The sequence below is a fragment of the Bison bison genome, unplaced genomic scaffold (genome assembly GCF_000754665.1).
Source record: "Bison bison bison isolate TAMUID 2011002044 unplaced genomic scaffold, Bison_UMD1.0 scf7180017862979, whole genome shotgun sequence".
NCBI lineage: Eukaryota > Metazoa > Chordata > Mammalia > Artiodactyla > Bovidae > Bison > Bison bison.
The window spans coordinates 1,337,044-1,351,657 of NW_011493551.1; the positions used below are offsets into that span (position 1 = coordinate 1,337,044).

At 37.3% G+C, this 14,614-nt stretch overlaps 1 protein-coding gene across 1 annotated transcript in view; it reads right to left on the minus strand.

The window, feature by feature from the left end:
• Window positions 1-6,943: 6,943 nt before the first annotated feature.
• TM9SF3 (transmembrane 9 superfamily member 3) overlaps window positions 6,944-14,614 on the minus strand; it is a 49,862-nt gene continuing 42,191 nt past the window's right edge. Inside the window, exons 11-14 of the mRNA XM_010833036.1 lie at window positions 13,020-13,166; window positions 12,485-12,568; window positions 12,281-12,357; window positions 6,944-8,605 (exon numbers count right to left, since the gene is read on the minus strand). Of these exons, the coding sequence (XP_010831338.1) occupies window positions 8,538-8,605; window positions 12,281-12,357; window positions 12,485-12,568; window positions 13,020-13,166 (376 nt within the window). The 3' untranslated portion in view covers window positions 6,944-8,537. The remainder of the gene's footprint in view (window positions 8,606-12,280; window positions 12,358-12,484; window positions 12,569-13,019; window positions 13,167-14,614) is intronic.

A 14,614-nucleotide genomic window follows, 5' to 3' on the forward strand; every position in this document is an offset into this window, starting at 1 on the left:
CGAGGATGCCGCTGCTCGGAGCTATTTGCTCGTCGCCCGAGGCTGCGGCGGCTGCGACTGTGGCAGTGGTTGGAACAGTGGCCGCTCCGCCCCTCTCCACCCGGGCTGGACCGCACAGCCCGAGCCAGGGGCCCTGGGCAGCCAATCACTCGGGCGCCCGAAGCGAGGCCCCTCCTCTTCCCGGCACCTCCGCAACTTCGGAGGAAGGGGAGCGAGGTGCAGAAGCTGAAGCCAAGGACCCAGGGCCTGCCGAGCTCCCACCGAGCGAAGGGTGCCCTTCTCTGGGTGTTACAGCGCCTCTGGCCCACCCTCCCTTCAACGCTGCTCCTGAAGATCAAGGCTGGATTTCCCGCCTTGCTTTATTCTCAAAATTCACTTTACAACTCCCCGGTGCACACGTGGGTGAAGACAGGAGGCAGTGGCTAAAGCTCTGGGCGCCGGACCAGAAACCCAATGCGAACGATTCCCACTACGACCAGCTCGCTATGTGCTTTTCGGAGAATCATTTCCTTGTAGGGATGAAGCGAATCTTCTCTTTGGGTCGCTTTTGGCGCAGAAAAAACCCGACGATTACGATCCTCTCAGCTTTCTCCACATTCCCTCGTCCAGCCGTGACTGGCGCTTGCTGCAGTAACCACCTAACCTAAGGTATGGCTGGTGATAGAGTGGCTTAGAAAATAATGATTTAAAATGACGGATTTCCCCTCTACGTGACCCTATCCTTTAGGAAAACAGTGCAAGACGCTTCATATAGGCAAAAAGACTGACAAACGAACAGCTATACCTACTATTTGTGTTAAATTACAGGCATGTTTTATTAAATAAGCCATTCACCATTAACTTGATGGAATAAAAACCACCAATTTCTGAAGTCTGGTTAATTTTTTGCTAATTAAAAACATATGCCCAAATAATGTGAGAATAATCAAGAGATATTTGAAACCCCCTCCTATGCTGTACCTTAAATGTAAAAATTGTTAAAACTGAGCCAATTTGATTTATAGACATAAAAATGCTATTACCAAGAGGCTTTTCAAAAACCTTTCTACAAAAGCAAAATTGCCCCATTAAGAAGTAAAATACATCAATGTGTAGTTAGCATCACACCCAGCAGAATCCTTTTTCCATTTAAACTGCAAGCAGAAAAAAGGAACAAGATTTCCTTTGGGATTTCCACATGGTTTCACAGTCACCAATGACAAAACAGCAGACAGGGAGCCCAGAGCTGGGCTTTACACAGGATTCTGAATTTCTTGCATTATGATCATCTAATAAGTAGGGTGACAAGTCCTACAACCCAGTAAAGGTTTAACTACTGGCTGTTTTGTCTTGGCCCTTAGAAATGTAAGCTGACCGTTTCATGCTGAGCCTTCATCAAATGGGCATATATATATAGGATGGAGCCAGACTGGGCAAGAACTGACAGGGGAGGGAGTATCTGGGGCAGGCGAACGGCGGGAGGGGAATGGATGCCACCAAATGGCAGGGAAGACCAAGTGGCCATTAAATAGGTATGGGAAGGAGTTGAATGTCATTTCTGCCTTAACACTGGAAGGAGTCAAACCCAACGCCATAGGTCTCTGCATTTAACCCAGTGAAGGTCACCACCTGTCAGTAGACAAGTCCACAACGTCAACATCTCAAAAGCCTAACAAACTTCTGTGACACTTCCAGGTCTCCAGATGGCACTAGGCGAACAGCCAACTGGCCTCATTAGCAGGGAATTCCTCCGGAAAATAGACATTACAGGCGACCTCTTGTGCAAGCACCGAGGTTGTGAGCTTTTATTGCCTCTAATCCCCACCTCGTGAGTAGCTGCCAGGCTTCTCACCAACATTCTTTGCCCAAATATTTTGAAGACAGTCGTGCTCCAGGATGAGCAGACTGCATCTTTACGTCAGATGCCCTGTTTGAATACTATCTTAAAGGCTATCAAACAAGTATGAACAAACCACTTGAGTCACAGTACAGAAAAGTTAGAAACAATCGAAAGCGATGGTTAATATTTTTTCTCAGCTTCATGTTTTATGATTTCACTTACTACTTTTATATTTTAAACTCTAATCGGGGCTCAAATTTTATAAATGTATTTTTTAATTTCCATGGGAAAAAAAAATAGATAGATTTGGAATAAAAGGCTTTGGGATCTAAAGCCACGCAACTCAGTTCCATTAGTTATGTGGGTTTCCTCCTCCACAGCTCATGATCCCAAGTCCATACAACTGTCCCTTTTCAGTCAGATGTCTGTCATCCACCCAACTCTTGCCTGCTACGCCCTATGCCGAGTTCCACGGCTCTCTTGCAGCAGCTCTCAAACGCCTCCACCCCTACCGAGTTTTCCATAACTACTCCGCAGAGGTCCCTTCTTCCTCTTGATGCCTTTCCAGGTTACCACACACCACCTTCTCCAAGGCAGGGAGCAGACCCTTCAGGGTAGAGGGCACTCTCATTTGCTGGTTTATTTTTGGTTTACATGAACTGACCACTGAGACAGTATTTGAGTTTTTAAACTATTTCATACTGTTAACGATTTTCAGCAGCTGTTTAAAACCTTCTGTGGCTGGGATCCCTACCTAAGCCCGTTTAAGCGTGGCACATCAGGCCCTCCATCCACCATCAGGCTGTCCTTACGTGTGTATTCCAGCCTTGAGCTCTTGCCATCTCCATTATGTCTACTCACATTGCATTAAACGTCTTGCATTCATCCTAATAGGGCCTTGCTGCTCCACGTCTTTGCCGAGCACAACTTTGTAACTACACAGGCTGCATCTTCATGCCAACACTACAGCAGCTACCACACCTATGACATTTAACCTATTTCTGTCCTACCCTTCTGGGTCTCTAACCTGTATCAGATCTGTCTTACTCTCTGGACCCTCTTTGGACTCTCTCTTCCCTTCAGTGACCTCCAAGGTTAGGTCCCATAATTTAGTGGATTACCCAGAGCCATAAGAACTGTGACATGGGCCAGTTTAAATGACTTATGTCAAAATTCCTCCTACAACTGTGTCCTTCATTTAAAAAATTTGAAACTGCTACCACCTTAAGTATGCAAAACCTTGAACATAACTTTAAAAACATTTCTAGACGGCATTACCATTGACTCCATGTGTCCCAACACAAATTTATTCCCTCCCCTTCTAATGTTAAACTACTGATTAGCTATTTAATAGAAGCTCTCACTGTGAAATTCAGAAGTTGGTTGTGTAACAGTTTCCTCTATTAAACTCCTAGTTCTCCAACCAGAAAAAAGTGCCCACTAAAGATATTTAAAGTACTCAAATTTGCAGCAATTTAAACTATGCAGCTAACAGGAATTTTCAAGTAAGGTGTCAACTGGAGCTGGTAATAAAATCAGGGGGAGAAAAGAGTCAAGGAGGCTGACAAGAATTTAAATAACCAGTTAAAACTAAAGACGAAAAAAACTACAAATAGACTTGGAGAAGTTCGCCGCTACTTTTGATGTATTAGTAGTACAACAAAAATAACCCCATCCATTGCTATACAACACTCATTTCCAGCGTGACCTCTATGAATACCTCTTCCACAAGCTGGAAAAGTGACATCCCCATTTTACAGTTACAGCCGTCAAAACAATAGGACCTAATTTTGATTACTTCTGGGCTAAAAACAAGGAACTCTTGAGCTGCTCTAGTTTCTTAAAATCTAGCTGCCTATGCTATCAGCTTCACAGGACAGTTGTGAGAGGACACAAGTGAAACTGTTGTGCAACAGTAGTACTAGACAAATACAAAGTATTCTCAATCAGGAGAATGACAGGGACAGAGGAGTTTGAATGCTGGTGTCAGAGTTTGTATACAAAGAAAGGCAAAAGAATGGTAATGAGAGAAAAAAATCATTTCTTAAAAAGACAAATCTTATTCATTATACCGTTCTTCCCATTTTCTGTGTATTTTTTTCCCTCAAAGTATGAAGTTGGGGAAAATACCCAAATCTCAAATTTTAAATCCTTTGTTTCAGGGGTCAGCACACTATGACCTGCTGGCTGTTGCTGTTGTTTTACTGGAACACAGCCATGCTCATTAGCCGATGTACTGTCTCCCGTGGCTGTTGTGCTACAATGGTAGAGCAGTCGTGACACAGACTGTATGGCTCTCAAAGCCTCAAATATTTCCTATTGGGCTTTTTACAGAAAGCTTGCTGACCCCTGCTTTATTTAATTGTGGAAAGCTATTAGTAATCTCTTCATATGCGTGCCAATAATAATGGGTTATCCTTTATGCTTGGATCATCTGTTTCAAAAAGGAAAGAAAGAAAGCATCCAAGGGAAGAACATTGACTTTTTATTACTTTTTAAAAATTCAACTTCAGTTAGATTAACAGACTAGATTAGAACTTCAAACGTGATACATTTTATACTGCACTGGATTTCTATTACTAAAAAGCCAGTTGGAACATGGCCTACACAAATCACGGGTGAGTACAAAAATGGAAGTCATCACTGAGTAGTAACTGTTTCCTCCCAACTCTGTCACCAATTGTCCGTACTCCAGGGATTTATAGGTTCAAGTCTGACACAGCTGAAAAGCCCAAGTGGGACTGCTTTTCCAAAGATACCCTGTTGTCCTTCAAATAGAATGACATGTTATTTCCTCCTTTCCTTTAAGCTCTTACTTATAATGTTTATAAGCTTCAAATGACCTACACTGATGAACTGGGGCAAGCACACAAAACGCTGCTGTATCAATTATTAGCCCCGTTCACAAATTCTTCAAGATGAACACTTTTCACAACAGTTTGTTTCCATATCCTAATAACAGTGAAACAAGAATGTACTTTTTCCTTTGTCTGCACAAGTCTGCCTACAGCTCAAAGAGGTCAAATCAGATGGCTTTTAGAAAACGCTCACAGAACAAAAGTTATTCCTCAAACCGAATTTAAATCTTATAAACTTTCTGCAGCGGTATGTCAACTTTCTGATCTACCTGACCTCTAAATCTAGTCTATTTCTACACACACTTCCAGTCTTGATAAATTTTCACTTCTCTGATCTCCTTAACGTATTGTTAAAATATAGCTTCATAACTATGCAATTTTTATGAAGATATAAAACATTAATGAATATTTGTATTTTCATGTCACTACTCTTATGTGTGCCAATAAATCAACAGATGAAGCACTAAGACACACTGAAACCTAAGCTTAAAACCCAGATGAAACTGCAGTGTATAGATTACAAATAGGCTTTTCTTTCTCAAAATTCCTATACAGAAGCCCTTCGATATGTAGCTTTTCCTGAACAAATTACACTAATACATTATTTCTTTTTTTACAAATGTTAAAAAAAAAAAAAAAATCAGGAAATCTTAAACTAATATTTATTTGCAAAACATTTGGCATATGGTGATCAGTAAACATTTAGGAAACAAAAGCTTTATCAAAATGAATACAATTTGTGGATAAACCCTGAATAAAGTGGCTTTTGGAAGAACTGGAGTTTGCAGCAACCACCTTTATAAAGGGATCCATCCACTCTCAATGGAAAACACTCAAGCATACCTTTCACTAGGTTCAGAAATTACCACAATGTAATTAATTCCAAGGGCATGGGGCTTAATTTATGGGCAAACTCCATACAAGAGAATGTTTTCCCAGTTTTCCAGTCACTACATTTCCACCTTATCCTACTCTTGCACTGCCAGGCTCCTTTGTCAATGAGATTCTCCAGGCGAGAATACTGGAGTGGGCTGTCATGCTCTCCTCCAGGGGATCTTCCCAACCCAGGGATCAAACCCAGGTCTCCTGCATGGCAGGCAGATTCTTTATCGTCAGAGCCACCAGGGAAGCCCACTCTTGTACTAGGGTATACTTATTAACAATGTCACTAATGTAGCTAAATTTCAGGTGAAGCGTACTTACAAATCCCCAGTTTTTCAGAGTATTCAAAACTTCAGTTGCTAAGTTGAGCAAATGTTAATAAATGAAAGACAAATGGCATTTATGAAGTGGAAAAATCCTACCTTTCGATTAACTTAAATAATATATTTTGCTATTCTACAACTGAAAGCTGTGGAACTAAACTATTTGTGGATTACATCTTCAAGACACACACACACACACACACACACACACACACACACACACAACCCAGCCCCTCTAAAAAGCCATAAACCAATACCTATTTTCTAAAGGACTTTTCAAGTGACTTATACTCATTTTAATAAAGTTCTTAATGTATTTGGATATCACAAAACTATTTTTCGGTGAAGATTCCAAAGGATTTCAAATACAGATTAGTTTAGTAAAAGAACTGGTGTACCTGAATGCAGCTAAAGCACTCATTCTTTAAAAACCCTGTCTTACCTGAAAGACTCATGAGAAACAAATTCCATTTTATGAAGATACAAGCTTGCCAGCCAATTTACAATCTATCAGAGAGACTCTATGTTCGTATAAGAATTTTACATGTAGTTTAAAAGTTATATAATATAAGCCATTAAGTACTAACTTTTAGTTCTTTTTCTTATTAGATCTTAAAGGCAGGTGTGAGAAAAAAAAGAAAATGAAGGAACTAGCAGGTTACACTTCATATAATATTTTGGCTTAAAGAAGAGGATTTACCGACAGCTTTTGATCAAATTTCTATTTGTTCATGTCAGTCATACTTAAGTGGTAAGAAATCAAACTTGCCACCCTTTATAGTCTTTAATGCTACATTATAGGATGCAGTCTATTAATGTACAGAAACGTATTTTGCAATGAAAACACCTTATGTAACTCTGAATGGCATGAACTTCATGTTAAGGTTTAAATACATTAAGGTTAAAATGTTTTGAGTCTTTCTAAAAATACCAATATACAGTATAGTTTTTAGGTGGTCATTTGCATAGCAAACTATTAAACTAGAAACTCAATGGTTCTAGGAAAACTTCACATTATGGACTGTTCCAGAAAGATGTATTCAAAATTAAAATTACTTCTCTTAGAAAACTGTAAGCTTTATTTGCTCATCCTCTAGTACACGGACCACTTTTACCCACCCCCACTTTACACAGTACACTGACCTGAACAGATTTTGTACCACAATTTCATTCAAAGGGCTTCTCATTCATTTTGTGACTGCACTGGATAATCTAGATGAAAGCAATATTGGGGATTTTAAAGTATGGGTCCCTTGTATCAGAAAAGCATGATAAAAAAAAAAAAAAACAACCCTGCATTCAGTAATACTGTCTTTTGAAAAGATATCTTCAAATTGCAAACACATGTATTTTCACAAAACAATTTGGTCAGGAAATTTTATTTTAACATTCTAAAGCAGTAATGCTTTAGATGTTACTTAAGTGCCCCAGACAGGATTAACAAAATTAAATGTTTCTAAATTACAAATTTGGCTCCTTTTGGGAGTCTCAGAAGAAAAACAAAAGAAAATAATCCCCCCTCCCAAAAGAAGAATGACACGCACATTTTGAAGAAACCCCAATGTTTCATGCAGTGGTAGGCAAGATGTAAAAAGCCACCCAAATTCACACATTTCTACACCAATCATCATCAGAAAAAAGTACTCCGTAGTCAATCTGTACATCCAAATGCATTTGGGAATCTACACCTACATTACATTATTTAATGTTATATACATTTATTACCCACCCCCCCTTGTTTTTAATAATTTCTTATGTAAAACCTTCATTCAAACCCAAAAAAGATGTAAGACTAACTTGGGGGGAGGGGGCAGATAATCACTTTAGACATTCAGTTAAAATGTAGTTTATCTAAATCTCAAAATGTTTAATAAAAACAAATATCTTCTCCATTTAACAATTTGCTTTCTAACTGTACAGTAAATTGCATTGTAGAGAGTACACCTCTATCTTCAAACTGTATCTTCTTTGGATGGAATTAAGATGTAACTGTATAGTTTTAAGATAAATAAATGGGAAGTTGGTCCAACTAAGATGACAGCAGATATATTACATGCAGGATTTAATATTTTTAAATTTTCTCTTTAAAAAAAAAAGATGCAGTTGAATTGGGGGGGGGGCGGGGGCGCGGAAAGCAGGTCAAAAAAGAACCCAGGTTCAATATATAAAAATGTCCCACAATAGGTTGATGATGGCAGTAAAAATAAGAGAAAAAAGTAATCTTTCTGGAACATCATTTTTCAGTATTGTAGAAACACTAGTGCCAGGAAGATTTCTATTCATGTAATTTTAGCATCCAAGTTTCCCTCTATTTATTTTATTGGAACAAATGCTTTAAATAAACTATTTGTCCTCTTCACTGAAGAGAGCTGGTCTATTTCATCTTTAATGAGCTAGTTTTTGGGAAGTTTAGCCATGTACTGTAGTAATGCCTACTGCATAAAATCCAAGCATTTGCTGTGAACAGTTGGAGAAAGCAGTCAGTAAGAACCTAGGATCAATGGAAATAGATGTTACTTAAGCCATCCACGAAAGAGACCCACAAAGTACCCAGAGTTAAAGCCCAAATCTTCTTGCGCTTTTTTTTTTTTCGCTGTCCAAGTTCCACCCCTGTGAAAGAGAAATTGATCCGAAGTTCCAGGCTTTCTTGGGTCTTTAGTCAATTTTCACATTAGTATAGATTTTTCGGACAAAGGCACTTGTTCCCATGTAACCAATTGCTCCTGTAAAGATAAAACAAGATGTTTTGAAACAAATACACACAGAGCAGTACCCATCATTTACAAACACACACTAAATGCTCTCTGCTCTAGAAAGTTATTCTTTTTGCAAGATAACATCTAATGTTAGCATCCTCCCTAAACTTACTAAAATAGTGTCACTTGTTTTGCAAATCACCTGTTGCTGTCATATACCAAGTGTGGCCTGATGTAACATTTTTATAGTTAAATATCAATTATTACATGAATTATGAACTATATGAATTAAAATGATCTCTTAAAAAGAGAATAATTTCAGAATGACATTCATTAAATGAAAAAAATAAGTCTTTTAAAAATTTAAGCATAGATTATTCTAGATTATTAAAACAATACTAACATGTTCTCCAAACAATATGATACACTTATGGATAATTTAGTAAGAAGTGACTGGGGGTTCTCTCAGGGAAGGACTGAGACCCATGGCCCAACAGCATCTGAAGCTCTAGAGAGGACACATTTCTGATGGCTTCTTTTTTACATTTAAATTGTAGAAGCTGTGATTGGTAGAAAGGTAGGCATTTGAGGGCATGGATGAGAGACACAGATAAGTAGATCAGGAATCCTGAAATGCTGTTTTTGAAATAATTAGCCTCAAACAGGGCCCAAAATACCAGAAAGCAGGGGTGTTAAATTAATCTGTTTTGTTAAATTAAGTTTCTGCCTCTTGGCCCTTAAAAAGTGCTCGGCACATGATAAGATACTCAATAAATATTTGTTGAATGAATGAATGAACTGTATAGTTCTTTACTGTAAATACTAAGAGATCTTTAGGACAAGACAGGTGGTCATTCGTATGATAGAGAAGATTCTACACTAGATTTAGGAATTTACCATCAAGTCTAAAAGTCAGTCTTCCATGAGTTAATGATACACACATACACCTAACTGACTAACTTGAACTAACTTTTATTCACCCAACTGGTGTACGCAAGGAAAAAATAAGTCTTTCTGCCTTTCCTATACATATGAAAACTGTACCTCAAGGGAACCAAATGGCTGATGAAAGGGTTTCTCCTTAGAGAAGTGTCCCAGCTAATAAATATAAAAGGAACAATGGAATGAGAATATTGTAACCACTAATGACTTAATGGAAGAACTAGGCAATAATTATCAACGGCTGCTAACCTCACAGAGACAATCAGACATTTAAGTGCCTCCTTATAAAAGTTTACAAAACACCTGTTAAGTGTTCTTGGACAAGTATTCTTGAGTACGATCAGGTCTATAGATTTAACTACCACTTTACGGGAAATATGGGGGGAAGCACACAGAGAAACATTAAATAACACCTTAGGGATACAATCAGCCTAACCCAGAGTGTGAAAAACTCAACAGGATTTCAAACAAACCAACCAACCAAAACCTAAGTTTCTTAAGTAACTGCAAGGGAAAAGAGAGTAAACGTCAATAGATTTAAAGCTGCTTAAAAGACAGTTTTATCAAGCAATGCATGGACTTTTAACTGGATCTTGATGCAAACTGTATTAAAAAAGAAATGAGGATGTGTGGGATAAAAGTGAATACTAAGTGAATTTTTGAGCACATTAGGAAATTATATATATATATTATATAACTGCATTCTTATATATTATAGCTATATAATAATTATATAAACACTGCACATTTGATGTATCAATATACCCACATGCATACACACACACACACAAATATTTACAGCTAAAATGACATGAAGTTCGAGATTTACATCAGAAAAAAAGGAGGTAAAGTGGAAACAAAAATAAGACAAGACTGGCTACAAGCTGACAATTACTGATGTTAGGTGTGTTAGGTACATGAGGACTCACTACATATATACTACTGTTTCTCTTTTTGTATATATTTGAAAATTCCCCATAATAAAATATCGAAAATATTTTTAAAACCCACCCAGACAATAAAGGAAACCTATTTTTGTAATAAAGATACTTATTTTTAAATATTAAATTATTATATTATACTTGAAAATAGTGGTAATTCATTTTAAAATAGCTATATACAAGTCCTTACAAGATAATTGGAAATAACCATTCAATTTTAAAAACCTGAATTCTTTTTAATTTAAAGTATTTGTAAAATTTTAGGTAGAATCAAAAATTTAACTAGTATAATACAGTACTAGTCCAATAAGCAAATTCAATTTTCGAGACTTTTAAAATATTGTTCCCTTTTGAGCAGAGATATGCTTAAAAGCAAAATAGTGTCAATCTAGAGAATCATTTTTCTTAATCTTATGAGTATCAAGAATAATCTTATAAAATATTACTTTATACAAGGAAGAGACTGAATATGCTCTCTAGAAAAATAAATGTCTTGGGAGTAACACCAAACTTAATTTTTTTTAAAACTAAAATGCTATGCTCAAAACATAAAATCTGCAGCAATCTAATTATTTCCCCTTCACATAATTATTTTTTCCTACATTAAACAAAAATATTTTTTTCTTTCAATTACTGACTGAAAAAGCATATTAGCAACATAACCCGATGAGTACGTGTAATTTTTGTATTATGATGACATTTTAATCATTTTCAGTGTGAACTCGTTCCCCTCCCCGACAAAAACAGATTAGCACTAAAGGCATATAAACCCATTAAAGAATAAATGCTGGGACATTGCCAGAACAGCAGGGAACTGTAAACGTGTCAGGACTGTCAGGCAGCAAGATGAAATTTCAACAGGAAAAGCATTCAAAAAATTTAGCTATTAAGTAGGGGCACTAGGATTCACAATCAAGACTGGCCCCCCAAAGTCTTGCTCCTCCCCAAAACTCCCCATCACGTCTCATATGTCTCACCACCTAGTAACAGGCCTGCATTATACCTGTTGCTTTATACACATGACACTATTACAGATAATTACTCTGAAAGATATGCCCATTTTATAGATTAGAAAATGAGACTTAGGTTAATATGCCCTCCCATGGCCACAAAGAAGGTTAAGTGGCAGCATGGAGATTTACTCCAGGTCTCTTAGGCTTTCCAGACCATGTCTTTTCCATTTTTCATGGTGCTTCTAAAAAGTTTTCTTCATTTTCTAGCTATTTCATATGTACTATACACGCTATTTATGGTGAAAACTATTACCTCTTCCATTTAATGGAAGACTGTGATATTATCCTCCTTTTATAGATGCTTGGAGACCTTGGGGAATTGGATCAAGGTATAGAACCACAGACTGCACCGCCAGAACGTAAGCTCAGTCTGCAAGCACCCAAGTGTGTATCATAATCAGTCAATTGTGCTGCCTCCTGGACACTTTTACCTCAATGAACAGGGGAACAGAAACTTCCAAACAAAAATCATTCGGCCAAAACCTTAACTTGTTTACACAATAATCTGTTCCAAAAAATCTAAGCTTATTAAAAAAAAAGGCAATTCTCAACATGAATGAAAAACTAATTGTGGTATGGGAAATAGTGCTATACACAATTATTAAAAACAGGAAATTAAAGAAATCAGAGAGTTAATAAATTAGATTTTGAGGAATAGTTAAAAGGACTGAAATCAGATGTTTGAGCTTCTTTTGGTGTTCCTGATCAAACAATAGAAGGTTATTTCTCAGTTTCCAATTACTGTATTTTTCTGATTCAGAAACACTCAGATTTACTCATGATATTCCAAGAATTTCAGAACTTACCACACATTATCCCCAAGGCTGTGCTAAATACCGCCATATATCCAAAGTAAAATGATGTTTGAAATAAGCCATACATCCTGAAATAAAACCAAAAACTTATATATAGTATATCCATTTTTACTTTCAACATAAGGCCTAAATCCTAGCATTTAAAATGATAAACTTAGTTTCCAAAATACAAAATGAGAAAATGTCCCCACTTACTTTGTTTTGAAAAAATAGTAGTAAAAGGAATACATGTAAACATAAATTGCAGTGGATGCAGCAGAGAGAAAACTTGTCCATTGCCTGAAGAAAAAAAGGAACTCTTTTGAATGGATGGCACTGGAAGATTTTAAAGCAAAGCATTTTATAAAAACATCCTTTATGATTCTATATATTTAAAAACAAATGCATGTATAATGGCATTTAAATATATCAACAAGGAGAAAGCCTAAGAAATGGAAGGAGAGATCCTAAATTTTGCCAGATTTCCGATTATAAATGACCCTAAATAAACCATTTCCTTTTTCAAATGTCTCCTCATGTTTAAAATAGTGACCCTCATTAATACTCCCAATTTTTTTGACTGATACTATTTTTTTCTCTAAAATCGTCAGTATTTTTATAATTGAAAAAACTCCTACACTATCTTAAGAAAATTTGTATATAGATTTTTACTCCACGTGATACATTTCAAATGCAATCTTATTTTAAATTATACGGTCCCCAGAAGTTCTTCCCAGAAGTAAGTACTCACCACCTGTAATCCTCTGCATTTAGTAGAAAGTATGTGCACACGATGGTCACACAGACAGTCACAATGCACAGGATGACCAGCACCAGCATCATGAAGCCATAGACATAATAGATCTTATATGCCCAGAAAGAGGTGAAGATGAAATACCTAAATGCAACCCAACACAGACATAGTTTTCCAGTCTTTATTCATAAAACTCACCCTGTTCTTGCTAAATCTCATTTGCACCTTAGTTATCACTTAAATCTCAGTATTTTTCTTTCAAACAACTTTCTCAACAGTTTCCCTTCCTCCCCTTTCATTAAATCATTTACAATTCTGTCAAAAATATTTTCTTAGATAATCTGTCAAGAACAGATTCATTAGCAGGGTAGGGTATTCATCTCTAAGTAAACTGAATAAATTTGAAGCTTTACGAGTGTATTGTGGAAAAGAAAAATGAAAATAGCTAAAAATTCATATTTTAAAAATGAATTCTCATTTATTTTTTTCTACATACAATACTATACAAGCAATGCAGTTTATAAAACACCCAATTAAATTTTTTAAAAAGGTTTGATATGATAATAATGTATAAAATTAGAAAAATAAAAATAATTAGGAAAAGAAAGCCTAAGAAAGCTCGATGTCATTTTCACAGGACTGCAAGAGAAAGGGCACTATGATTTTACACCAAAAAAGATCCTTTCCTCTAATTCCACTACACAGTTCAGTTCAGTTGCTCAGTCTTGTCCAACTCTTTGCGACCCCATGAACTGCAGCACTCCAGGCCTCCCTGTCCATCACCAACTCCCGGAGTTCACTCAAACTCACGTCCATCGAGTCAGTGATGCCATCCAGCCATCTCATCCTCTGTCGTCCCCTTCTCCTCCTGCCCCCAATCCCTCCCAGCATCAGGGTCTTTTCCAATGAGTCAACTCTTCGCATGAGGTGGCCAAAGTACTGGAGTTTCAGCTTTGGCATCAGTCCTTCCAAAGAACACCCAGGACTGATCTCCTTTAGAATGGACTGGTTGGATCTCCTTGCAGTCCAAGGGACTCTCAAGAGTCTTCTCCAACACCACAGTTCAAAAGCATCAATTCTTTGGCGCTCAGCTTTCTTCACAGTCCAACTCTCATATCCATACATGACCATTGGAAAAACCATAGCCTTGACTAGACGGACCTTTGTGGGCAAAGTAATGTCTCTGCTTTTGAATATGCTATCTAGGTTGGTCATAACTTTCCTTCCAAGGAGTAAGCGTCTTTTAATTTCATGGCTGCAGTCACCATCTGCAGTGATTTTGGAGCCCCCAAAAAATAAAGTCTGACACTGTTTCCCCATCTATTTCCCATGAAGTGATGGGACCAGATGCCATGATCTTCGTTTTCTGAATGTTGAGCTTTAAGCCAACTTTTTCACTCTCCTCTTTCACTTTCATCAAGAGGCTTTTGAGTTCCTCTGCACGTTCTGCCGTAAGGGTGGTGTCATATGCATATCTGGGGTTATTGATATTTCTCCCGGCAATCTTGATTCCAGCTTGTGCCTCTTCCAGCCCAGTGTTTCTCATGATGTACTCTACATATAAGTTAAATAAGCAGGGTGACAATATACAG